This window comes from Natator depressus, chromosome 10, assembly GCF_965152275.1.
Source record: "Natator depressus isolate rNatDep1 chromosome 10, rNatDep2.hap1, whole genome shotgun sequence".
In the NCBI taxonomy this organism is placed as follows: domain Eukaryota; kingdom Metazoa; phylum Chordata; order Testudines; family Cheloniidae; genus Natator; species Natator depressus.
In genome coordinates, this window is record NC_134243.1 from 43,324,086 (window position 1) to 43,350,130 (window position 26,045).

The 26,045-nt window shown below is 41.1% G+C and overlaps 1 protein-coding gene across 13 annotated transcripts in view; it reads left to right on the forward strand.

Moving 5' to 3' along the window:
* MYO9A (myosin IXA) overlaps window positions 1-26,045 on the forward strand; it is a 465,931-nt gene that overhangs the window by 342,992 nt on the left and 96,894 nt on the right. For 12 of the 13 annotated variants that reach the window (XM_074965918.1, XM_074965921.1, XM_074965919.1 and 9 more), the window contains 4 exons: window positions 6,144-6,265; window positions 9,939-10,080; window positions 12,486-12,681; window positions 19,291-19,410. In XM_074965918.1, coding sequence (XP_074822019.1) covers window positions 6,144-6,265; window positions 9,939-10,080; window positions 12,486-12,681; window positions 19,291-19,410 — 580 coding nt within the window. The remainder of the gene's footprint in view (window positions 1-6,143; window positions 6,266-9,938; window positions 10,081-12,485; window positions 12,682-19,290; window positions 19,411-26,045) is intronic. The other variant, XM_074965924.1, reaches the window with a different exon arrangement.

Consider the following 26,045-nt stretch of genomic DNA (forward strand, 5'->3'; position numbering starts at 1 on the left):
AGAGAGCACTCTTGCCGACAAAGCGTTCTTCATACCAGCTCTTGTCATCCACAAAACTTTTGTCTTTTGGGGGGGGGTGTGTCATTTCTGAATGACAAAAGTTTTGGCTTTCATTTGCCAGTGTAGATAGACAAAGCCCTAGTGGTGTCTATACTGGGGCATGGGTTGTCTTAACTACATCTCTCAGGGCACACCCTGAGCAACATAGCTTGATCGACCTATGTTTTAGTAGAAGACCACACCTTTAACACACACACTTGTGATATAACCTTGTTAGGTCTAGATCCGTGGCCTGGCTTAACAGAGGTTTCTGAACTTGATTATGTACTTTATATCCTTTCGGGTTCATAGAATCATAGAATATCAGGGTTGCAAGGGACCTCAAGAGGTCATCTAGTCCAACCCCCTGCTCAAAGCAGGACCAATCCCCAATTAAATCATCCCAGCCAGGGCTTTGTCAAGCCTGACCTTAAAAACTTCTAAGGAAGGAGATTCTACCACCTCCCTAGGTAACGCATTCCAGTGTTTCACCACCCTCCTAGTGAAAAAGTTTTTCCTAATATCCAACCTAAACCTCCCCCACTGCAACTTGAGACCATTACTCCTTGTCCTGTCATCTTCTACCACTGAGAATAGTCTAGAATCATCCTCTTTGGAACCACCTCTCAGGTAGTTGAAAGCAGCTATCAAATCCCCCCTCATTCTTCTCTTCTGCAGACTAAACAATCCCAGTTCCCTCAGCCTCTCCTCATAAGTCATGTGTTCTAGACCCCTAATCATTTTTGTTGCCCTTCGCTGGACTCTCTCCAATTTTTCCACATCCTTCTTGTAGTGTGGGGCCCAAAACTGGACACAGTACTCCAGATGAGGCCTCACCAATGTCGAATAGAGGGGAACGATCACGTCCCTCGATCTGCTGGCTATGCCCCTACTTATACATCCCAAAATGCCATTGGCCTTCTTGGCAACAAGGGCACACTGACTCATATCCAGCTTCTCGTCCACTGTCACCCCTAGGTCGTTTTCCGCAGAACTGCTGCCTAGCCATTCGGTCCCTAGTCTGTAGCGGTGCATTGGATTCTTCTGTCCTAAGTGTAGGACCCTGCACTTATCCTTATTGAACCTCATCAGATTTCTTTTGGCCCAATCCTCCAATTTGTCTAGGTCCCTCTGTATCCTATCCCTACCTGCCACCGTATCTACCACTCCTCCTAGTTTTAGTATCATCCGCAAATTTGCTGAGAGTGCAATCCACACCATCCTCCAGATCATTTATGAAGATATTGAACAAAACCGGCCCCAGGACCGACCCTTGGGGCATTCCACTTGATACCGGCTGCCATCTAGACATGGAGCCATTGATCACTACCCGTTGAGCCTGACAATCTAGCCAACTTTCTACCCACCTTATAGTCCATTCATCCAGCCCATACTTCTTTAACTTGCTGACAAGAATACTGTGGGAGACCGTGTCAAAAGCTTTGCTAAAGTCAAGAAACAATACATCCACTGCTTTCCCTTCATCCACAGAACCAGTAATCTCATCATAGAAGGCGGATTAGATTAGTCAGGCATGACCTTCCCTTGGTGAATCCATGCTGACTGTTCCTGATCACTTTCCTCTCATGTAAGTGCTTCAGGATTGATTCCTTGAGGACCTGCTCCATGATTTTTCCGGGGACTGAGGTGAGGCTGACCGGCCTGTAGTTCCCAGGATCCTCCTTCTTCCCTTTTTTAAAGATGGGCACTACATTAGCCTTTTTCCAGTCGTCCGGGACTTTCCCCGATCGCCATGAGTTTTCAAAGATAATGGCCAATGGCTCTGCAATCACAGCCGCCAACTCCTTTAGCACTCTCGGATGCAACGCATCTGGCCCCATGGACTTGTGCACGTCCAGCTTTTCTAAATAGTCCCTAACCACTTCTTTCTCCACAGAGGGCTGGCCACCAAGGAAAACACTTTTTAATAGTTAATAGCTAGGGGAGGGGCAAGGAAGGAGATGGGAACATTGTCCCCTGCACATAGAATTGGACACCAGAAACCACCTGACTTCTAATCTTGATTCTTAAAATGACTTTGATTTTGGGTAAATCAGTCTTTCTGCTTCAGTTTCCCTTCTTATAAAATAGAGAGTGTACTTATTCAAATTGCACAGACATTGTGAGAACTAATTAATTAATGTTTGCAAAGTAGTTTGGAGATGGGAAGTACTGAGTAAGTATTCTTATTTTTTATTAGGATTAAACACGTGGCTAGGCATGCAGTCATTTTCACTGGGATCTATTTCATGGTTATGTAACGTGCACCACTCACGCACAGTCATAGCTAAAAAGCCTCTTCTTATATAATTAAATGCTACTGCACCAGTAGTTCCTAATATTTGAGCTCCGAGTATAGTAGAGAGAAATAACCCTGAATGAATTAAATTGTCTGAGGGAAAGCCATATGTGCTGCTTCTGATTAATTTGCTGTCAGAAGCAGGCAGTTGATGGATGATGCCCATTCTTGCTAATGTTTCATGCACAGACATACAAGAACTTGTACTTACTGAAGAAATGTGTGTCCCCTCAAGGTTGGCAGGATTTTTTCTGCCTTACTGTCCTGCAGGATTTACTGACTTACTAGTGCAAATGTAAAAACCAAAAGATTTGTCTATAGTTTAGCAGCAATTTGTATTTGATTTCTGACTTCTCTGCTATAATGTGATTCCATTGCTCATTGTATAGAGATCTTCAAATACTAAAATTCTTCCATTCTAATGCAACATTTTTCAGGGATTTTTTCTTTATTATATGTTTTGTACATTAAACGTTATCCTTCAGACTTTATTCCCATTGCTTAGGTGATCTGGTTTAGTTACACTGCAGTTATTATTGTATCAACAATGCACAGCTAGAGTTGGGTGGGAATATTCTGATGGAACTTCTGTGGAAAATGCAGATTCATCAAAAGCAAAACATTTGGCATAACTGTTGATTTCAGTGAATTTGCATTTAGGAAAAGAGAGACAAAGCATTTTTGGAATAAAACATTTTGATTTTACTTTTGAAATTACTTTTTTGTTACAAAATGTCTTTTATTTCATATTATAAAACACATTGAAAAAAATTAAATGTCAAAATGGAACATTTAAATCTTTCGTTTGTTCTTGGAATTTTGAAATGCATGGTTTTTTGTTCCATTCTGGAATGAAAACAAAAATTGTCATGGAATTTCCCACAAAATGGGAAATCCAGTTCCAACCCAGCTCTGGGTACAGCATTGTTAATAGGAAACCAGATATCCGTTCATGTGAGAGCTGAGTTGCCCAGTGATTGACTGAAAGTTGTGGGGAAGTCTGCCAGTTCTCGCTATTTGCTCAGGGAACCTCCATTTTTAAACCAAAACAATATATAAAGAAACTTAATCTTATGAGCTTCTATTGAAAACAAAACAAAACAACCTCATACCTGAATGCTCTTAGAATCATAGAATATCAGGATTGGAAGGGACCTCAGGAGGTCATCTAGTCCAACCCCCTGCTCAAAGCAGGACCAATCCCCAATTTTTGCCCCAGATCCCTAAATGGTCCCCTCAAGGATTGAACTCTCAACCCCCTTGCGATGTCATCGTTAAAAACTATTGAGAAATGTCCCAAAGCACTTGACAAAATCTCTTGCACACCTCACACTCGTTCATTCTCACATACACAGACTCTCTTATATAAAGTAATCATCCCTGTCAATTCTGTATCAAGAGCTATTGGCAGACCACAGATGTTTTTTAAGAGTGGTGTGCTCTTAAGAAACAGGACTAGAGGTTAAGTTTCCTGATCTCAAGTACGTTCATGGGTATTACTCTTTGGCAAATCATACTACAGTCTTTGGACTTGGCAGAGTGGCTTCCAGTAAAAATGCTCATATGCATTGTTTGCTGGACAGAAATAAAATGGCTGGACATTGCCTCTCAGGTAGATTAATATTGTGGAGTGCCCTTCCCCTGCTTACGAGGGGCTTTAGTTAGTGGAAAAAACTAAAGTTATTCATTTTTTAAATATGTACAGATCATGCTTAAGAAAATGTTTAAAGAACACATTTAGCTTGTATACTTAAGTTAAAAATGTTGCTAACAATATGAAAAACACAGTAATAGTGGATTGGGAACCTGTAAAATGCATATTACATGCTACTTAGGGAGCTTTGTAATAATTCTTCCTTCATCTAACCCAGGGGTGGGCAAACTATGGCTTGGGGGCCGCATCCAGCCCTTCAAACGTTTAAATCTGGCCCTCAAGCTCCTGCCAGGGAGTGGGGTCCGGGGCTTGCCCCGCTCCATGTGTGCCGTGGCTCCGCGCAGCTCGTAGAAGCAGCAGCATGTCCCCCCTCAGGCTCCTATGTGTAGGGGCAGCCAGGGGGCTCTGCACACTGCCCCCTCAGCTTCCATTGGCCAGCACTCCTGACCCCGTCCAGTGCGCCAACTCCCTGCCCCATCCCTGAACCCCTCGGTCCCACTCTCCTACACCCCCGACCAGAGCCCTCACTCCCACCCGCACCAGACCCCTCCTACACCCTGAACTCCTCATTTCTGGCCCCACCCCAGAGCCCGCACCCCCAGCCGGGTCCCTCATGCACACCAACCCCCAATTTCATGAGCATTCATGGCCTGCCATACAATTTCCGTACCCAGATGTGGCCCTCGGGCCAAAAAGTTTGCCCACCCCGATCTAACCCAATCAACAAAAGTCACACTGCTTTACAGAAATATAGTAGAAACTTGGCTGGGTTCCGTTCTACTGTTTAAATACATGCTGCTTTATACACAACACTGTATAGTTTAAAAAATGTGTCTACTATGGAGACAAAAACTCAAAAGTGTTTACGCATAAGCATATTCTGGAGATTACACTTTATGAACGGACTACATTTATTTCCAAATGCGTTATAATTATTTATACAACTTGTTTTTAAACCTTTCTATATTTTATTTTAAGAGAAGACATCTTATTTTCAAAAGATGGAGGGTCAGATCTTCGTTGCTGTCCATCAGCTGAGGATCTGGCCCATAAAAGAGAGAGTCTTTAGTCCCAAAATGAAGTTAAGGGGCAGATCCTCAGCTGGAATAAATCAGATATATAAAGATATAAATAAAATTACAAATAGTGACTGGTTATCAAAACAAAGCAGTAAAGTATTGTCCAAGGCACAGATTAGCTACCAAGATTGTGCTATAATGTCTCAAATGAAATCAAAGGTGTTGGATGTTTTCTTATTTGTGTTACTTTTCAATCCTAAAGACAATATTTCCTGGCTGCTGGGGCCCAGTGAAACAGTAAGGTTTTTATTGTTTTCTTTTATAAATAAATAAATTTAGATAAAAGCAACCCACATCTAATCCATATTTCCTACTGGATGTGTGTTCTGTGACTTTTGTTTTAGGATTGCATCGTGGGTCTGAGTGTGGACAGTAAACTATTGCATGATTTTCATGGCAGCATTGCAAACTTATCACATAATTTTGGGGCAACCAGGCAGAACTGAGAAAACATGGAAGAGTGATGGGTGTATCGTATTATACATATTTTTATGCACAGAAGGTACAGTGTTGGATACTGTAAACACACAGTATAGAGGAGAGAAAATAGGGAGAAGAATTGTTTCTCTCAGGAAAAAATGACAAATAGAATCTTTCTAAAAGTGTCTTGGTTCCATTAAAATAATTTTAAGGATCGCTGTGGTTGTAAGATGCTTTAGTTTTCTCTGATGTTTAAATAAAGAACTGTTTTACTCTCATTCTTCTGCAAACCAAAAAATAATGACATGGCATCATTCCAAGAACTAGCTCCATCATGTTATAAATTTTTATATTAATTTCCAACAAAACCATTGGTACTTCTCTTTTTTCAGCTTTTGCTCTTGGCTTTGAAGTACATCCCTTGGCATTACCTATAAGTTCTCCCATGGAGCACCTGTGAAAGACATGGCATGTTCAGGGTCCTTAACTTCCTCCACATCTTCATTTTGAGGGACATCCTTTTGCTTCATTACCATCTAAACTAACTGTTCTCTGTTCTTTTGAAAAGGAGAACTTCTGAGTTTTGTAAGCTCAGAACCCAACTTTATTTTAATCAATTTCTCTGTTCTTATTGTCTTTGATTTTTCCCCAGGAGGAGTACAGAGCAGAAGGCATCAGCTGGCACAACATAGACTATATAGATAACTCTGGCTGTATAAATCTTATCAGCAAGAAACCAACAGGACTGCTCCATCTGCTGGATGAGGAAAGCAAGTGAGTATGAACCATCTGATGAAGTGAGCTGTAGCTCACGAAAGCTTATGCTCAAATAAATTTGTTAGTCTCTAAGGTGCCACAAGTACTCCTTTTCTTTTTGAACCATTTCTGAAAGTCACAATGACTGCGGTCATGTGTTCACCAAACTCCAAAGGCTCACACTGCCTTACCCAAATTATGTGTGCACCAGGCAAAAGGAGAAAACAGTCTGCAAGGCTACTGTTGGTGGAAGCTACAAGCTTTTGAGCTACACAGAGCTTTTCCTCAGGTTGCCATGGAGGAAAGTTAAATGAGAGAGAGAGAGAGAGAGAGATCTCCTTACCTCATCTAGTATTGTTAAAGGGAAATGTTGGAAATTCTTTTCTTCAGTATTTGCTTAAAGTGCAGTCTCACAATTGTTTATGCTGAAGTCTTCTCTTTCTTGGTAATGTTTGCCAGAAAGATACCTAACGCACTAATCACTATTTCTACTTTATTTATGATTTCAGTGCCCTCCTAATTGTTTTTTAGTCTAAGTGCTTGCATCTAACAGGGTAATGCAAACAGTGGAGAATTTTTTTTAAAAAAATTTAAACTATGAACTAAAAATGTTACTTATATCAAGAGTCTCCCCATCATAGGGAAGAACAGCTAAGGTTACCTTTACTTTGCTTCTGTTCTTTCTGCCAGGTCTGTGTCTCAGGGCATGTCTACACAGTTACACATAGGAAAGTTAAGGTGAATTTATGGAATATTAGTTAAAGGAGTGGTAGATACACTGGAGGGCAGGGATAGGATACAGAGGGACCTAGACAAATTGGAGGATTGGGCCAAAAGAAATCTGATGAGGTTCAACAAGGATAAGTGCAGGGTCCTGCACTTAGGATGGAAGAATCCAATGCACCGCTACAGACTAGGGACCGAATGGCTAGGCAGCAGTTCTGCGGAAAAGGACCTAGGGGTGACAGTGGATGAGAAGCTGGATATGAGTCAACAGTGTGCCCTTGTTGCCAAGAAGGCCAATGGCATTTTGGGATGTATAAGTAGGGGCATAGCCAGCAGATCGAGGGACGTGATCGTTCCCCTCTATTCGACATTGGTGAGGCCTCATCTGGAGTACTGTGTCCAGTTTTGGGCCCCACATTACAGGAAGGATGTGAATAAATTGGAGAGAGTCCAGCGAAGGGCAACAAAAATGATTAGGGGTCTGGAACACATGACTTATGAGGAGAGGCTGAGGGAACTGGGATTGTTTAGTCTGCAGAAGAGAAGAATGAGGGGGGATTTGATAGCTGCTTTCAACTACCTGAGAGGTGGTTCCAAAGAGGATGATTCTAGACTATTCTCAGTGGTAGAAGATGACAGGACAAGGAGTAATGGTCTCAAGTTGCAGTGGGGGAGGTTTAGGTTGGATATTAGGAAAAACTTTTTCACTAGGAGGGTGGTGAAACACTGGAATGCGTTACCTAGGGAGGTGGTAGAATCTCCTTCCTTAGAAGTTTTTAAGGTCAGGCTTGACAAAACCCTGGCTGGGATGATTTAGTTGGGGATTGGTCCTGCTTTGAGCAGGGGGTTGGACTAGATGACCTCCTGAGGTCCCTTCCAACCCTGATATTCTATGATTCTATGAACTGCCTGTGTGGATGTGCTCATTCAGAAGTAAAGTGGCCTTAGTTTGCTTCTAAAGTTAATTAGGCTATGTCTACATTGAAACAGCTACAGCAGCACAGCTGCAGTGTTCTCCCATCACTGTAGTTAATCCATCTCCCCCAGAGGCAGTAGCTAGGTCAACAGATGAATTGCTCCATCGACCTAGTGCAGTCTACATGGGTGTTAGGTTGGCTTAACTGCGTTGCATAAGTGTGTAGGTTTTTCACACTCCTGAGCGATGATAGTTGGGTCAACTTAACTTTTTAGAGCAGATCTGGCCTTAGTTTGCTACAGACTAAGGTCCCTTACTTTTGAATGAGAGCAGCCAGACAGGGATGTAATGTGTTTGCATTAGTGCTCAGTAAATGCATACTCTTAGGCTAGGTCTATACTTAAACCACTACAGTGGCACACCTGGAGAACTTCAGTGTAGACACTCGCTACAGCGACAGGAGGGGTTCTCCCATCACTCTCATTTATCTGCCTCCCCAAGGGGCAATATCTAGAAGAATTCTTCTATCGACTTAACACTGTCTATGCTGGTGGTTAGGTTGGCTTAGTGACATCTTTCAGATTTGTCCACACCCCTGAGAGACGTAGGTATGCCAATGTAACTTTTCAGTGTCGACCAGCCATTAGTTAATTCGGCTCAACTTCCCAGGTAGACAAGCTCTCAGATTTGTGGGAATTTTGGCGTAAATCCTCTAAATGTAACTTTCTAGGCTCATGGGGAAGAAGTCTCTAGTAGGATCCACTGACAAAGTTTCTACTTGATAATTCTGTTGGTAGCAGGTGGGGAGGGTTTATTCCCTTCTCTAGAATAAACCACAAGCTTGCTCTCAAACCTGGTGGCTCACTAGCGACCTACAGTGGGCCCCCCAGTACCAGGGCAGTGCAGCTCCATTGCATGTGTGCTTTCAAGGACCTCCCCCAATCCTCTTTCCCTAATGACCCTAGAGAGTCCCACAGTAAAAGTGAATACAGCAGTAGGCTTGTATTAACTTTTCCAATGACTTTCCTCAGAGCCTCAGAGGGGACGAACGGTTTCCCAGCCTGCCCACTCTTTGCAGCCTCTCTCAGAATGGAAGCCCAGACCCACAGAGCACCACCAGAGGTCCCAGAAAGTCAGGGAGACAGTACTGCAAAGACAAATGATTCCCTCCATGTAAGAAATGAAAGATCTGCCTGCTGAGGGTTCCACCATACAGAGATATGGAGGAGAGCAGTCCAGGGCAGTATTTTTTGAACCGCAGATTAACTTGAATTTTATTTTTTTTTAAAAGATAGAATTTTAATTAAATTTTTAATAAAGCTTTAAAATATGGACAAAGGCCATTTCAACTGCAAGCAAATAATACACAAAGTTCAAGGGGCAGTGAATTGACGTTTTGCTGTGAAAAAGCCATGGCCTTGATTTTTCTATCCATTTATACCAGTGTACATTAAGAGTAACTTCACTGAAATCAGTAACATTGGTGTAGAACTGGTGTGGGGTGAAATCGGGCCTTGTGATTTTATTTACACACCTCTGTGAACTTTTTTAAAAATGCCCTCTTATTGAGACCTGTAAAAAGCTTAAATACTGAAATTATGTATGCAGCTAAAATAGCCCATTTCTAGATGTGTGAATATGCCATATACTCATGTGTTGTGCATTTTGAGTCACAAGGCTGAAGACAAATATATCTGACCTCTCAATAACGGCAGGTATCTAAAATAATCATGCTACTATGAATATATTACTACAAATAGTTATGTGCATGACTACACTTTTGCAATTGATTCATTCTAGACCCAGTTAGCTGTACTAGATATCTGCAGTTGGAAGCTTCATCGAATGTATACAGTGTGTATTTATATACAGGTGTACGTTAGCATACATATATTGCCAAATGCAGCTCAGTCCTGGGCATAATATCTGTAAGCTCAGAAAAGAGAGAGGCAGAATGTTCCCCATTACAATTTATGGTCTGTCAACAAGGGTGTGTGGTTTTCTTCTTTGACTTCACAGCTGCCTTCATTTTTTCCCCTTTTTATCTAGTTTTCCACAAGCCACAAACCAAACACTACTGGACAAGTTCAAGCGTCAGCATGAGGGGAATTCTTACATTGAATTTCCAGCCGTGATGGAGCCTGCTTTTATCATAAAGCACTATGCTGGAAAAGTGAAATATGGAGTGAAGGTCAGTCACAACAGCTGTTTACTAACACTTATGTCAGTTAAAATGCATAATAGCTATGACTGGGTACCCGTGTACCCAAGGCTGCAGTGTGGATGAGTAAAAATTAACTCCATTTTATTGTCTGCTAGAGTTCAGATAAGATTTTTTGTATAGCAGCAGTGGTCTGAATGTAAAACCACTGCACGTTGCTGAACTGGGTGTTGGTGTGAAGGAGGTAGGCACAAATAGGGAATGTCAGGCTGCCTGGAGTGGCTCCCAAGCATGGGTGCCAACCTCAAGGCAGATTGTCAGGAAATAGGGCACAAACCCCAAATTGGTTGTGTGTTCTATAATTAGATTTCACCAACCAAGTGTGTACTTCTCAGGCACTGTAAAATCACAATATTCAGGTTACTCCCGGTCCCAAAGGACTAGTCACTTGCCCCAGGTCAATTGTACCTAGGGTTGCCGAGTCTCCAGGAATTGAAGATTAATCTTTAATTAAAGAATGTCATGGGATGAAACCTCCAGGAATACATCCAACCAAAAGTGGCAGCCCTCATTGTACCCTAGATCTCTCACCGGAGACAACACTTGTAGCCAGTCGTTTAATAAAGCTAACAATTTATTAACTAGGAAAAGGAAATAAGAGTTCTTTACAAGCTTAAAGCGGGTAACACTTGAATGGTTACAAAGGTTTACAATGCAAACATTTGCTACTGCTTTATAACATGGGGTACGGATAAGGGAGACTAATGCATGCAGAATCCTACAAATTATTCATAAAGTCTAAACATCAAACACATCCTTACAACTCTAATATCTAGCTCAACAATACTAACATACAGGTGATCCAGACTTGTTTCCAGCTGTGCATTTTGTCAGTGTTCAGTGAGGACTGGGGCCTTGGCGTGAGCTGGCACCTGGTCTGCCAGCATCACAGGGGGCAAAGGATTTATACAGTTTATTGTGGATTAAAGTGTAAAGTTTCAAATTGTTTTTAAAAAAATTAAAATGACAATAATCAGAACCTTTTAAACATAAGCATAGCCAAACAGAGCAGCCCCACCTTCTTTCTGTATGGTCGCCCTCCTTGTACTGCTTCTTCCCACCCATACTCTTGGTTGTCTTCCATTTTGTGTTGTGGGTAGCTTTCCACTCCAAACTTGCAAGGACTCATATACATGCTTAGCTGTACACACTCTCTCTCATTGGGGCCTAAGATTGCACATTCAACAGGATTACTCAGTGCATAAAACTAAGCAGGTGCATAAATCTTCACAGATTTGGGGCCGTAGATTATAAATTCTTTGGGACAATAACTGGGATTTGTGTTTTTCTGTATAGTGCCCACCTTGCTTGGCATTACATACATCAGCAGTTCTAAACCTTTTCCATACTGGGACTCATCCTTGCTAGCCAGGATCCCTCCCCCCTTACTAACTGGTAACCTGTTCACTAGCCCCAGGTTGAGAACTCCTGGAATAGATTATAATAATCAAAATTGCCTAACAGTATTATGGCACTGCAGGCGAAACACCTTTGAATTCTTGCAAAGAAACCCAGGTATACAGTGCAGCGTGGACACTGAAGCATGGGCTTGGATACACTGAGTCCACAAGCCCAGATCCCACAGACCTGTGCTTATTGTATAGTGCAGACATACCCACAGACATCCTTTGAAACACCAAAAGATACAATTTGCAATATGCTTCTTGTTGCAACTTCGTCTTCATGTTCCTTGTCTGAAGCTCTAAATTGATCGCTGCCCAGTTAAAATGATTATTCTGCTGGAGGAATGCCTTGTAAACTTAATTAACTGACACAAACTCGATGCAAACTGAGTGCCTGTGTGTAGAATTAACTTGGATTTGCATGGCATCACCAGAGTTTTGGGGTCATGGTTTCTCCAGATTACAGACAGTATATTGTTTATGGTTCATATACTAGCAATACAAGACCAGGTGCATTTTCTTTGCTTTCAGCCATTTTACTATTAAATAACTACGACTGGGATTTTCGCAGGTGTCTAAGGGAGTTAGGAGTCCAGCTCCCTGAGGCATATTTAAAAATCTCATGCTAATTATTTTAAACTTGACCCCATTGACATTCATGTCAGTAAAAGTATTGGGCCAGATCCTCCTGACAGCTGTTTGGCACATGGCCCAGCTTGTGTGGGAGACTACGTAGGTGCTATAGTGTTTAACTATGTACCAAAAAATCACATTAAAAGAGTATTAAGTTTATGGTGTCAAGCACCAGTTTTTAAAATGTCTGTTTTATTAGACATGTGTTGGACTGAGACGTTTCAGTAAATTGTCTTGCTTTTGAAAGCTATCACATGCAGAAGAACAGCGAGGACAGTATAAATAAAAAGTTGTCATATTACAGGAAGAGTCAAGCCCTCCTTTTGTCTTTCTCGCTAGGATTTCCGGGAGAAAAACACAGATCATATGCGGCCGGACATTGTAGCTCTCCTAAGAAGCAGCAAGAATGCCTTTATCTGTGGGATGATAGGGATTGATCCAGTGGCTGTGTTCCGCTGGGCAGTCCTCAGAGCTTTTTTCAGGGCGATGGTTGGTTTTAGGGAGGCTGGAAAACGATACACGGAGAAGAAAACTGGTGAGTAACAGATATTGGCATCCCATCTCTGTACATCTTTGAATCTTAACTATATATAATACATACACGATATGTCCCTGACATCTGATTTCAGTATGATTAAAATGTTATCCTATCTAATTTACACACATGCTCCTCTTCCTAATAATGTGTTCAAAAACTGGTGAATTGAATGGCTAGATTTTTGAGTAAAGAAAAGTGTGTTACTTTACATATTGAATAACAAATGCAATGGAGCCTTAGCAATTTGTGAAGATGGATTTTCATTCTAATGTTGTTTTACCTTTTCTGTAGGATTTATTCTTATGGAAATGTGCATGATTTAAATGGAAGCTTAAAATTATGAAGCAAAAAAGGGAATACTTCGATTCTTTAACTCATAGTTCTTTCACTTTTAGCATAAAGTCTGAAAACACAGAAAATAGGACTCTGCTCTGTAATTTTTCAGACTGTTCACCCTTTAAGCCGAAAGAGAGAGTGTTCTCCTGTCTAGCACAAGTTCATAGCTGTGCGGTCAGCTAGAACGACCTACTCGCCCTCATGCAGAACAGGGAGGGCAGTAAATTAAATGAAAGTAATGGTGCATCATCATGCTGTGGCAGGCAATACATGGCTGTGCTCGTAGAACATTTCTCCGCATAAAGGTATTTCTGAACGACAGGTACAAGCTATTATTACTAATTTCTGGGCACAAGAGGGCTTGAAATTCATGACAAAGCTAGAACATCAGCAGGGAAATGTCAGTACAAAGTTAAAATTAAGTATAGAATCATTCTGTTGATTTCTAGCTTGAAATGTTAATAGATTTGCATTAATAGAGTGAAAGAATCAAGGAAAAATCATATAATTATGAAAATCCACCCATTTAGAATAAGTTTCTCTGCTCAGTGAGAATATCATCAGACCCTTGGGTCAAATCCCAAGAATAGCAAGAAACAAAACCAGCCTTCGACTGTTCAGAAGAGTGAGAAAAAGATAGCCCTAGACAGAATAATTGAAAAGACACTTCTGACAAATGAACCTTAGACTTTTCTTATATATCAATACAGGGGTTGAGATAGTGAAAGTTCCATGATGACCACTGTAATGCTGGGAGGTAGAGGGGAGAGAAGTTTCACTTGAAAAGCTCCCATTACGCATTGCATGAGAGCTGCAGCTTTCTTGAGACCTTGTGCTAGGGGAGGGGGGAAAAATCCCTAGAAATCTAGTTCTTTGAAGAGATGTTCCTGCCTTTCCCTCATATGTTGTGGGGTGTGGTTTGTTGTTTCTTTTTTAAACCTTGCTGATTCACAAATCCCAACTGGATAGCTGGCTGGGCTATAGAGTGCTCTCCAAGGAAGAAAAAAAATAAAAATGCTATCTCGCTGGCAGCAAGAGCTATTGCCAACCCTGCCCTGCTAATTTCAAGCCCTACTTCACCCTCTGTCTTCTGTAATCACATCTGCCATGTTAGTGTCCCTAGCAGTTAGCTTTCTGATTTCTCACTCTTTTTAGATTGGATCAGCAACTGGCTAAAATTAGATATATCAAAGAAAATCTGTGAGGTTTTCAGACAACTCTGGGATTTTTAATTTTTTTTCTTATATCAGGATTAATTAGTATATGGTTTCATTTGAAACAGCTTCTTAACCTCTTTCGGGATACAGTCCTATAGTCCAATCCATCCTGTGCCCTTTGCATGATCACTCAAAAATGTCTCACTCCATTTTGTTTTGTCCCTTGTAACATTTATTCTTCAGATAAAATAATTCCACTGATCTCAAGAAGACAAGCGTGAGCCTTAAATTCCTTGACTGCCCAAAATCATTTGCATCTTAATTTTTCAAATGGACACACTTAAAAAATGTTATCAAATAATGACTGAAGTAGTTGAGAAATAATGATGACAAATGTGCCACCTTTTAATAAAGCAGATTTAAAGAAAGAGTTCACCTAAAGCCAGATTATTTCCAGTATTAACAATAAGATGTGGTTTAAAGCATCTGTGTGGAGAAAAGTCACAATCCGTTATCTTATCATACATATGTGGTCAATAAATTCTCCAATATACACTAGCATTGCTATCACTTCTTACATAGGGTAGCAAAGAACTTTCACCTGGCAGCAGAAGCAGCACCAGTTATTCAGTTTATATTGAATAGATGGTTAGTTTGAAGAATAAATGATGATGTGGGTTAGTGCATTTTACATTTTTATCCATTTTTTTTGGAGTTACATTATTTAGGTATGTAACTATTGCTAATAGAAAAATATATTGCAAATAGGGACAGCATGTTATGGGACCCTTATCTCAGCTGGGGCCTATAGGCATTGTCCTAATATGAAGTGATGCTAGACCCTATGGTTAAACTGTAGTGTCAATGTTCTTTCCTGGGGAGGGAGTGGTTGCCTAGTATCCATGTGCCCATTTTTACAATTGCTAACACTAGGATCTAATTAATTAATGTCTTTCCTTCCATATGTGAAGTAAATCTCCCTTTGCCAAGAACACTTTTATGCATAGAAGTTTTCTTTTCTAAAAACAAAGTTCTGTTTTTCTCTTTTTAAAAAATTAACTTTTAAAAATTATTCCACTATAGAGCATGTCAGTGGCATGTGTCTCTGTTACGGTGGCCACTTAACGTCCTTAGAATGATAGACTAGATAAGCTTTGTGGCTGCCACCTTGAGAACCCACTAGTGTTGGTCCCTAGGGACTGATTTACATGATGGTACGGATATTCGAAGCTTTTCTAACTAGCACTCTAGGTTTCCCTTTCTTCCTTAATGATGATCCCCTGTGCCCACCTCCCATTCAATTATCCAAACTCTAGCTACAGTGTAGCTTGAACTTCTCCATAACTCAGTCGGTGTCTCAAAAAAGTATCCCAAATGGCATTGTGTGTTAGAACAGGCATAACTGAATGTGTGGCATGGGGGCTTTTGTACATTAGGCCCCAGAAGATTGAGAACTTTGTTCTGAGGCATACTTGATTAGCGGATGCTGGTGCCTATCGGCTGCTATGTGACATAACACACAAGAATCACAATCTGATAATCTAATGAACATAGCTACAGCAACTATTCTCTGGGAATTGTTCAAGGAGCCACTCAAATTTAAGGCCCTAAAGTTTACCTATCTTGATAGTCATCCTATAAAATAGCACGAATTGCTAAGGATTGCATATGTTTTGGGGGGTTTTTTAACCAACCCTTTCTAGGTTTTAATTAGCATGAGCTGAATGCATCTGGTGCAGATGGAGTTGGAACTCATGCTATAATAAAGATTTGCTAATAACACCCCTCCCCCCCACACACGCATACATTAATAGCTAATAACACCTCCACACTAGCACACATACTGCTAAGTTTTAAACATTGTTAAAAAGGGCTAGGTGTCTTAAGGTTTGTCTACACTTACCGGAGGATCAACGCTGTGGCGATTGATGCATCGGCGGCCAATTTAACGGGTCTAGTGAAGACCCGCTAAATCGACCGCTGATTGCTCTCCTGTCAACTCCTGTACTCCACCTGATGGAGAAGAGTAAGGGGAGTCGACGGAAGAGTGTCTCCCGTTGACGTCATGTAGTGTGGCCCCTGCGGTAAGTAGACCTAAGCTAGGTTGATTTGAGTTACGCTATTCACGTAACTCAGATCATAGAATCATAGAATATCAGGGTTGGAAGGGACCTCAGGAGGTCATCCAGTCCAACCCCCTGCTCAAAGCAGGACTAATCCCCAATTTTTGCCCCAGATCCCTAAATGGCCCCCTCAAGGATTGAACTCACAACCCTGGGTTTAGCAGGCCAATGCTCAAACCACTGAGCTATCCCTCCCCCCAATTGCATAGCTTAGATTAGGGTAACCAGATGAAACGAAGAAAATATCGGGACACATGGGGGAAGCACACAAAAAAAGCGGCTGGAGTTGACGAAGCAAAAACAAAACAAAAAACGCTGGAGCGGCCAAAGCCGCAATATCGGGACAAATGGTGTCCCGACAAAGACCTAAAAATCGGCAGTGTCCCGATTTTATCGGGACATCTGGTCACCCTAGTTTAGATTGACTTCCCTTTAGTGTAGACAAGGCCTTATAAACTCCCTGGTAGCCCTATCTGACCCTGTGGTGATCGATCAGAAGGTACAGTTGCAAAGCAGTTTTAAAGGATGTCTGAAAAAGCTGCATTTTTTCTTTGGAGCTTATTTTTTTTTCAGTGTTTTTAGGCCAACAGTCTATACACTTTCCTTTTCCCTGTCTGAAGGCCTATTTGAGTTATGCTAGCCATACAAAACTTTCAACCCTATGTGTAGTAGGCTTTCCAAAACCCACTTTGTTTTTTTCTTTCCTTCATTCTATATCTATCTTTCTTTGTGCCAGTGGTGTCCATAAGCAGTGTGAACACTTCTGTGTTCTGCTTTCAATAGAATTAGTGTTGGATAAATGAATATAGTCTTCACTGCTACCTTTAGGAGCTTTTCTTTTCTTGCTGCACTTATTATATTCTTGTAGTGTAGCTTTTAGTGACGTTGTGTTTATAACTGTGAGATATGTAGAAGCAGAGCAATGTAACTGTCTGAATTTTGTTGGATATGTTTCTCTTCTGGCCCAGTAGCTGTTTCTTACAGTGCTGCCAACTCTTTTCAAATTAAAAACTTAGATATCAGACTGGGTAAAATATCGATAGTTGAGGGGGGAGCTCTTTCAATTACTTGTTTTATAATTGCGCTTTCTGTGTGGGAGAACAAGAAACTGAAGTTAAATTCTAAAAGAAAAGCTCACATTTGGGTTTGATTTTCTTGAATGAAAATGAACTTGATTAAAGGGACATTGTCAAGTTTTTAGGAAGCAAATTTGTCTGATTTTTTTTGTAATCTGATGGCAAATATCCTCTAGATCAGTGGTTCTCAACTCACGGCCCGTGGGCCACTTGTGGCCCAATCAGCACACATCTGCGGCCCATGTGACATCCTCAGGGCCATAGGAGGAGTATTGGATGCAGCCCACAATGGTAAATACGTTGAGAACTACTGCTCTAGATTAATTTATTCCACATAAAACATAATAATGAATGCCTCATTGCTGACAAATTTAAAAAGAAAAGTCTCTGTTTTGAGATGACTTACACAAATCCAGTGATGGAAGCTAGTCATCCACAGCTTCCTCTTTGGTTTTCTCTGTTTTGAGCAAGTTGGATGTGAACATAGACCTGATAAAGGATTTATGTTTCTGACTTTATACTCTCATCCTCCCTCTGCTGGCTCTGCAATAGTATTCAACTAACAAGCACTATTCGCAGTGCTGTGCCCATTGCTGCTGACATAAATGATGATGCTGGTTTGCAAGCAGTGAAGCAAGCAAAAGAAAGCCATTCTGACTTTTATTGAATTAGCAATGCTATAAACCAAAAAAGAAGAAAATGAATGTTAGCTGAATAGAAAAAGGTAAAAATGGTGGTAAAAAAAAAATTGGTCTTCAGGCTTCCAAATGGTACAAAAGGCAGTACAAAAATGGTGTTACTAACATTAGAAAAACAATAGTTGACAGTGTTCCTCTAAAGCGTTCAGATCAGTCTTTGCTGATAGTTTAAAGCATCAGCCTTGAATGGTAGGCATAATATATCATGCTGATATATGGTAACTTCAGTGTCTCATTACTCCTCAAATGGAAGCATGACCTATCCCACAGTAATTCCCTTTTGCTCAGCCATTTAGATGGTAACTGGAGGGAGCTTCCTGTTTACAACGTAATACCTGTATAACTTTTATTCCAGGTTACATTTATTACGCAATTATCAGAGAACATACTGTATGCCCACACACAGATGTCCACCGTAACTTCTGACACCAACTCCCAGATTCTGTCTGCCATGTAAATTCAGTATGTCTGAAATCTCCCCATTTCTCAGCCCGAAGGAAGGCTAAGCGTACCCCCTCTCCTCTTCCCTATGTAGAGTAATTCCTGTTTCAATTTAAATTGCAAATATCTGGATAACCTAGGGGTATAAGTGTGTGGAGCAGGTCAGAATTTGTGGTGGCCGTGTTTGTGAACATATGGGTGAGGAGTTCTGAAATCAGTAGCCAACCTCAGCTGAACTGAAGCAGAAGGATTTATCGTACTGTAGCTAATAAAAGTAGAGATTTGCATAATCACTTCTTTTTAAAGGTTACCTTGCAGTGATTATCCAGATGATTGTGCTCTGGCCAATTGAAGTGCTGGAATTTATATACTATTCAGTTCACAAGAAATAACTGTATAGTCACCGTGCAAATCAACCCCCACCCTCAGTCAGAGTACAATGAAATGTTTAACTGAGTGGATGCCTGCAGAGATGTGGGTAGGTACATTTGCAGTGTCCCTGGACTCTGGACTGAGAGAATTATTTCCATGACTGTGTGTGATATGTCATGATACCGTGTCATGAGGGAACTGAAGTTAACCTTGTCAGTGCTATACATTTTCATAACTGCTGCAAATAGCCTAGTTGTGGTCCATAAACAGAAAGAAAGTGCGACTTTTGAACAATTCTCGTATCACATGGGCAGTTGGCAGCATTGTTCTTTACTCTCTCCTGATTTCTGCTTATATAATCTTTCTCTTCTCTCCATTTTTTGTTTTTATTTTGCTTCCCAAGGGCATGATGATGCAGTGCCATGTGCGGTTTTGAAAAGTGTGGATAGTTTTAGCTTTCTACATCACCCAGTCCATCAGAGGAGCTTAGAGATCCTGCAGAGATGCAAGGAGGAGAAGTACAGTAAGGCTCCATATCCCACCATCCTCTCTGACATGACACTCACACATCAGGAAATGGAAACCAGGAGCATTCTGGGCAGCAAGGGGAAAAAGAAACATGCAAAGAAACTTCCAGTGCAGCCCACTGAGAGCATCATAAGCAGTTGCCGGATACCTTAAGGAAAGGATTTTAGCCCTTTCCTGCTAGAAATTCTTAGCTAGGGTTTTGTTCTACAGAGGTCTGGAATAGACTCGCTGGCTCTCTTGTTCTTGTTAACGAGTTGTACAAAAAAAATCCAGTATATGTCCATGTTTGTTTAATTATACGTGGAACCATTTTGCTAATGGCTTCACAGGTTGCTCTCCTAAATAAGACAGTATTCTGAAGTTAGTAACACTTTTCATGCCATTAATTTTTAGTGTTACTAAAATCACTAAATAAAAAATAAAAAAAAAAGTAAAAATCACACCTAAAGCAAGTTTAGAGAACTTCAGAACCAGTAGGAATACTTCTAGTTTGAGTTAATATAGCTAGTATTTTACTTCAAGCTTTCTTCAGGATTCAGTCCCTTCCTTTTTTTATTACAGCTTTATTTATATGTCATACTTTAAAAATAACTCTGTTTAGAGAAAGTGCCTGTCTTTTCAAAGGCTTTCATTTAAATGTGAGGAATTGTTATGCTAGAAGACCCCTTTACAGAACGGGTGGGCAGAGATGCACTTGGTCTCCATTTCCTTGTCCTTACGCCTCTGTTTGTTACATAATAAACTAGTCCTGCATGAACAAACAGGCATTTCTGCCTGTGTTACTAATTACTATGGCTGGACTCCTATTGTAGGAGGAGAAGGGAGTCCGGCAGCATGGAACATAACATCACCTGCCACAAAGAATAGCGCATGGAGATTCAGTGTTATAACAATGTAAAGGGCCTGCCGCAAGATGCCACAATACTAGTTCACTCTTTAAACTGCTCTATATATCATTTCACTTTAAAGTTCAGATGCGCATACAGTTGCAAGCCCTTCAAAAAAGGAACATGCAATAGAGTGTAATATCAAGTTTTGCCTTGTTGCCTGTGGAGAGGTGATCAAGCTTTATAGGTGAATTAAAAAAATTAAATATTTTTGGTGTCTATATTTACAGAAGGCTTAAGTCTTGGGCCATCGTATTCCTTCTTCATTTTGTATAAATAAAGTTTACAGAGATGGAGCATTACTGTAAACGAGTCTTAATAAAGGCACACTTTCCATCTAAAACATAGACTTTAAAACTCCTGTAAGATGTGCCTAAGCAGAACATCAAAAGGCTTGTTTCCACATTGTAGAAATATGCATGGTAAGTACAGTACATTTTTGTTAGCACTTCAGAAAGATGTGCTTGTCTTTAGAAGTCTCTAAACAGACTTACTCCATGTGCTCCCTGCAATGTCTAGCACTGGGAAAGTTAAGGAAGGGTTTTCATTCTTAACGGAGGCCTTGTCTACACTAGACTAGTTTCCTTAATTTTCCACTATTTCCACCAATGGGAAATTTTAAGAAAAAGTCTACTATAGACATAGCCTCTAGAATTTCGCAGTCAATATACTTCTAAGCGACACTTACAGATAATTACATAGCTCTCAATAGTTAGCACCTAATAGTTTATTTCTAGTGTAAGTAAAGCAATTGGAATCCAGTTTAAGATTTTCAAGTTAGTTTAGCTATATGAACAGATTGTTTATGGTTTGTTAAAAAACAGGGAGGGAAACCCATACAGCACAGAATATTTTTTAACTATGTCCTATAATTCAGTGTAAAAAAAATATGTAAGTTTATTATGGTCAAGCCCAACAGTGTTAAACTTAAATTCACTCTTGCCACTGGCAAAGCCTTGTCATCCTTTTCCCTGTAAGAAATCCATCTTTGGTTGAGAAGGTGGAACATGGGATCTCTGTTACAGTTGCTGCTATTTTATGACTTGGCCAAGAGCAGATGGTCTGGCAAACAAGTACTGTAGTTCATGCAAATTAGCTGCTTCTGTATTCTGGTCTCTTGCATTTCCCTCTACAGTGTGTGCTGCCATTGGTCAGTTCCTAAAACTTTTTCTTTAAAATAGGTAGAGTCCAAACCCATTTAATTATTTGATGCTTGGGAGTTAAATTTTGCTGGATTCATTCAGTTGCTAGCCTTGAGGTATGTATTCCCAAGTTTTAGAAGAGCCTGTATGCTCACCAATGGTACTACTTGGACTTGGCTTTTCCTGGAAATTGAATAAAGTTACATCCTCTCGATTTCTGAAAAATAGATCGTTTGGTAGAAATGTCTTTGTTTTGAAATGTAAGCATCAGTTCCAATCACAAGTGTAAATTAAAAACGTTATTTAACCAGTGGATTAGTTAGTGAATCCAAATTCCCCTAGGGTGGTAATATCACTTACTGTTCTAGCTATTTGGCCAAGTTACTAATGGTCAGCTTTTCATTGGTTACTTAATCACTTCAGTGATTATACCTAGTACATTTGTGTTATTTTGTCAGTATTCCATAACAGAAAAGCAGGGATGCTTCAATGTCTTAACAAGTTAAGCACAATTAATAATAGGGCTTCATGCTCTGTTTTAACGGGAATTATGTAACAAAAATTATTGCACAGTGTGACATGCACTGGGCTTAGCTGTCTGAGTCAAAGGCAGGAGCTCTGTTGGTTAATGTTCCTATATAGTGGGTAGAAAGTATATTGTCCACAATTCTTCCCAAAATCATAAAAGTGTAGACATTAGACATAGAAAAGACCAGTTAGACAAATCAGTCTAGCCCTTGAAAGGACTAGCGTTGAACTCGGGGAAACGAGCCCTTAGAGGGAAGAGAGTTTTAGAGAATAGACATATTTATGACCACAGTTTAGCTTAGCTGTTCAATCTGCATCTATCCTGTAAATGGAGAAGCACCCAAGTTCCTGATCCTTTGTTTGGAGAGTAATTGTTTATACAATTGATGAATAAATTTTCCTTTGTCAGAGTATTTGGTGGCAGGGGGATGGGAGCACAAGCAAATCAAGAGGGGTTAAATGAAAAATAACTACCCTTTGTTCCTAAAAGCCTCTCAGTTCCCCCCACAGTAGAAACAGCACTGCATTAAGACTTCAGCTTTACCTAGTGTTTGGAGGGGATGTAGAGCTCTTTAAGCATTTGCTCTTCATCTGGTAATATGTAGACAAGTTTTTAATGAATTACTGCAGCAGTCATTTCTTAACTCAGCTTGCACTCATCTCATACGTAATTTATTTTTACAGTTGCAAGTGACAAATCTTTGGATTAATAGACTGCCTGGGGTACCTGACACTTACTAGTGTTATATACACCTATTATATAAGCTCCAGTGTAGTTTTAAGTTGATCCTGAAATAAAAATGTTTCTTTTCCTGATTTATGTAAGACCAAGCTACAGCAATATTTTGGTACAATCTTATCTTAATAATTTCAGCATCTCATAAAATATTCCCCTCCTGTGGATATTACATTTCTGGTGATTGTAATCTTATCATTCTCATTTTAAGTTCACACTGCAGTCATAGGATAAACAAGTCACTAAAAAGAACAAAATCAGTATTCCAGTGAAAGGTCACTGTTCAAAAGAGACCCACTGGTTATGAAAGATTCCAACCAAAATGAAATATAATAGATTAAAGATTTTCTCCATACGTTTATGGGGGGAAATCAAGACAATTATGCCATACATCAAGTCAGAACCCAGTCAGTGGACATCAAGATATTATCCGCTTAATTAATAAAATCAATAAATAATTTAAAGTTGATCTATGGGCCTTCAGTACTGTAAACATGGTAACATACGCAGCCTGCTGCCCTGCAGGGTTGACACTGACCTTAGGCAAATTTCCATCTACTGGGCAGTTATTTTATTGGTAGTTCCTTGTCAGTTTTGGACAGTGTAAAATCATAGTAAATCTGTAAACATCTTTGGATATTTAGGAACGTGTTGCAGTCAATGGCCAACATAGAATAAGGATACCTACAGGAAAAGGGTGAGGTGCACTCATAATTGATTTAAAAGGCCATTTGTATTGCATCCCTTTTTCCAGTATCCTACATGTAAACACCTTGTTAGACAATAGGATTCAGTCACGTAGCAGAAATCTGGGAGAGAAAAAGACCTGTGTATCATGTTCTATTATAAAAGTGCCAGTCCACCCATTTCCAATGTCTCCTATCATTTCGTACTGGAAGCAAGGCATAGATGCCTGGGTTGTCTTCCAGCTCTGTCTCTTCCAGCCCTTCTCTGCAGAAGTGAGAAGTAAGAACCTCAAGAGAGAAGAAAAAAAGTCGAGCAAGGCTCTGTGTCCCAGATGTTGGTGTGTGTGTGTTTGAAGGCCTCTGGCAGAATTCCCTCCCCTTTGCCTGCCTCTCAGATCTTGGGTTTGCTCTGGAAGCCAGAACCAGAGCTCCGCTTCTTAGGAGGAAGTTGCTGTTGCTGAGCATCCCTGCAAAGTTGCAGTTCTCCGATGCTGATCTATCATTGCTTTCCATCCCCTACCCATTTCACAGCAAGACAAGCTACAGTGTGACATGTTTTCTTTGCCTTGTGCTGAAGAGGCTTATTCCACATATCACTACTGATAATAGCTGCAATTTAGGCCCTTGCACTTAGTCTGGTTGGAGCAAGATGGGGTCCTGTAGGCAGGAATCTGAGGCCTTCTGGAGCACTGCCAGGGGAACCCTGCATCTCTGATTCCTGCTCTAAGGGAATGAAGCTAGATCTCCCTTGCCCCGGAAATCACTCTTTCTCGTGTTTCTTTATGGGGAGAAGTTTGCAGAGTTTGCTTCCCATGGCACAACTGGAACTGTTCATTCTGTCTTCCAGTCCGTGTTCTTTAACCCTGTGGAGCCCCACTGCAAGTGGATTTACTAAAAAGCAACCTCTGGGCCCAAGCCCTGCAATCTCAGACAGAAACTGGACAGCCAGTTCTATCTCTGGGGAATCCCCTCCTGGAAGGAGGCTGTGTATCTGTACATCAACCTCAATTCTGAAAAGGGGGACCCTGAGCCAGAGGGTAACTTCGTGTCTCTCATAGTAGCTGAATTCCCCAATCCCCTCACCTCTCTGAATCTAAATGTCATACTGAGAATAATGATTTTGGGAGTGCACTAAATAAATGTCTCCTCCGTTCTGTCATGTTGGGTTTGACCAAAAGGAATGGGGAAAAAGTGGACTGGCATTTGACTGTTCCCAGAGCTGCAGTGCAACAGGGTCTTTTCAGGTGGTTGCAGTGTTGTTGTAGCCGTGTGGTCCCAGGGTATGAGAGCGACAAGGTGGATGAGGTAATAGCCTTTTCCCCCTGAATATATGCCCCTGTGGGTCCTCCACCTGGGGTGTGTGTTCGCCCATTCGCTAACGATCACAGACTACAAAGTAGTGCTTGCAGGCTCACGCCTGTATGAAGTAACACCTCATGCTCCAGATAAGTGGATATAGGAGGCGTGAGCCTACTGCCACTTAGTTACTTTTCAGCCCGCCTGTGGCTTGGGAAGGAGTCTTCTGCAGTTAGCTGTATTCAGCTTCCCACCTGTCTTTGACCTCATGAAAGTTTTTAATTTCTCAATTATGTACTTTACCTTTATTTTATTTTCACTATATTTCATTTAGCATGATTTTTGTGCTCTTGGAGTGGGGCTACCCCCCCACTCGACCTTTATGCTGGAGCACAATCTGTTTTGCCTAAGACCTCAGGGTTTAAGTCCCGCCAGACCTGCCACAGGTCTTTTCCCCACAGTCAGACATTCAAGTTGTCTGTGGTGTCTGGGGGACTCCCACATCCCCTCAAAGTGTAAGATCTATCTGGAGTTTAAGGGTAGGTCCAAAGAAGATAGGGACGTTAGACCAAAACACCTGTTAATGGAATATGCTCTAGCTCTGGAAGGGTCCACTTCCCATCCTGTCCCTCCACCGGTACATCGGCCTCAACATCACAGGCTGCTTCAGTCACCCGTCCAGCATTATCTGCACCACGGAGACAAAGACATCAAAGAGAAGAAAGCATTCCTCCCCGACCAGAGAAACGATGAAAAGGTCTCTCCGGAGACCTCACATCCCTTAAAGGGTACCATAGACCAGTGCTTCTCAAGCTGTCTGATGTGGGGGACCGGCAATTTTTTTTTCCAATGTGCGCGCAGACCAGCAGCCGATGGCTCGGATCACCACTTTGAGTAGCACTGCCGTAGAGGCTCCAACTGAGTCTGGTACTGAGGCATTGGTATCATGTAAGGAGCCTTGTATTGATAAGCCCTTTTCCAGAACACCTACTGCAGCAGCACCACCTGATCCCTCACGGCATACATCCCTCAGTACAGGTTTCTTACCCTAGCTCTGAAGTAAGACAGGACCCTGCATCCAGCTCAGTACTGCAGTAGTCTCCATCTCACTAGTCCACAGTTCCACCTCCAGTACCAACCCAAGCCTCGACTATAGACTACAAGAGCCCTCTGGCTCCTTCCAGATTTTTGTCTTCTGAGGATCTCATCATTTTGGATGAGCCTGAATCTCCATTGCTATGGAGATTTATCAGAGCCTCTGCACTGGTACCATCCAGACAGCTGCAAGCCAACACCTGCCTAAGCCTTCAGGTGGCAGCACCAGCCATGTTACTTGGGGCATCTCAACTTAGCTC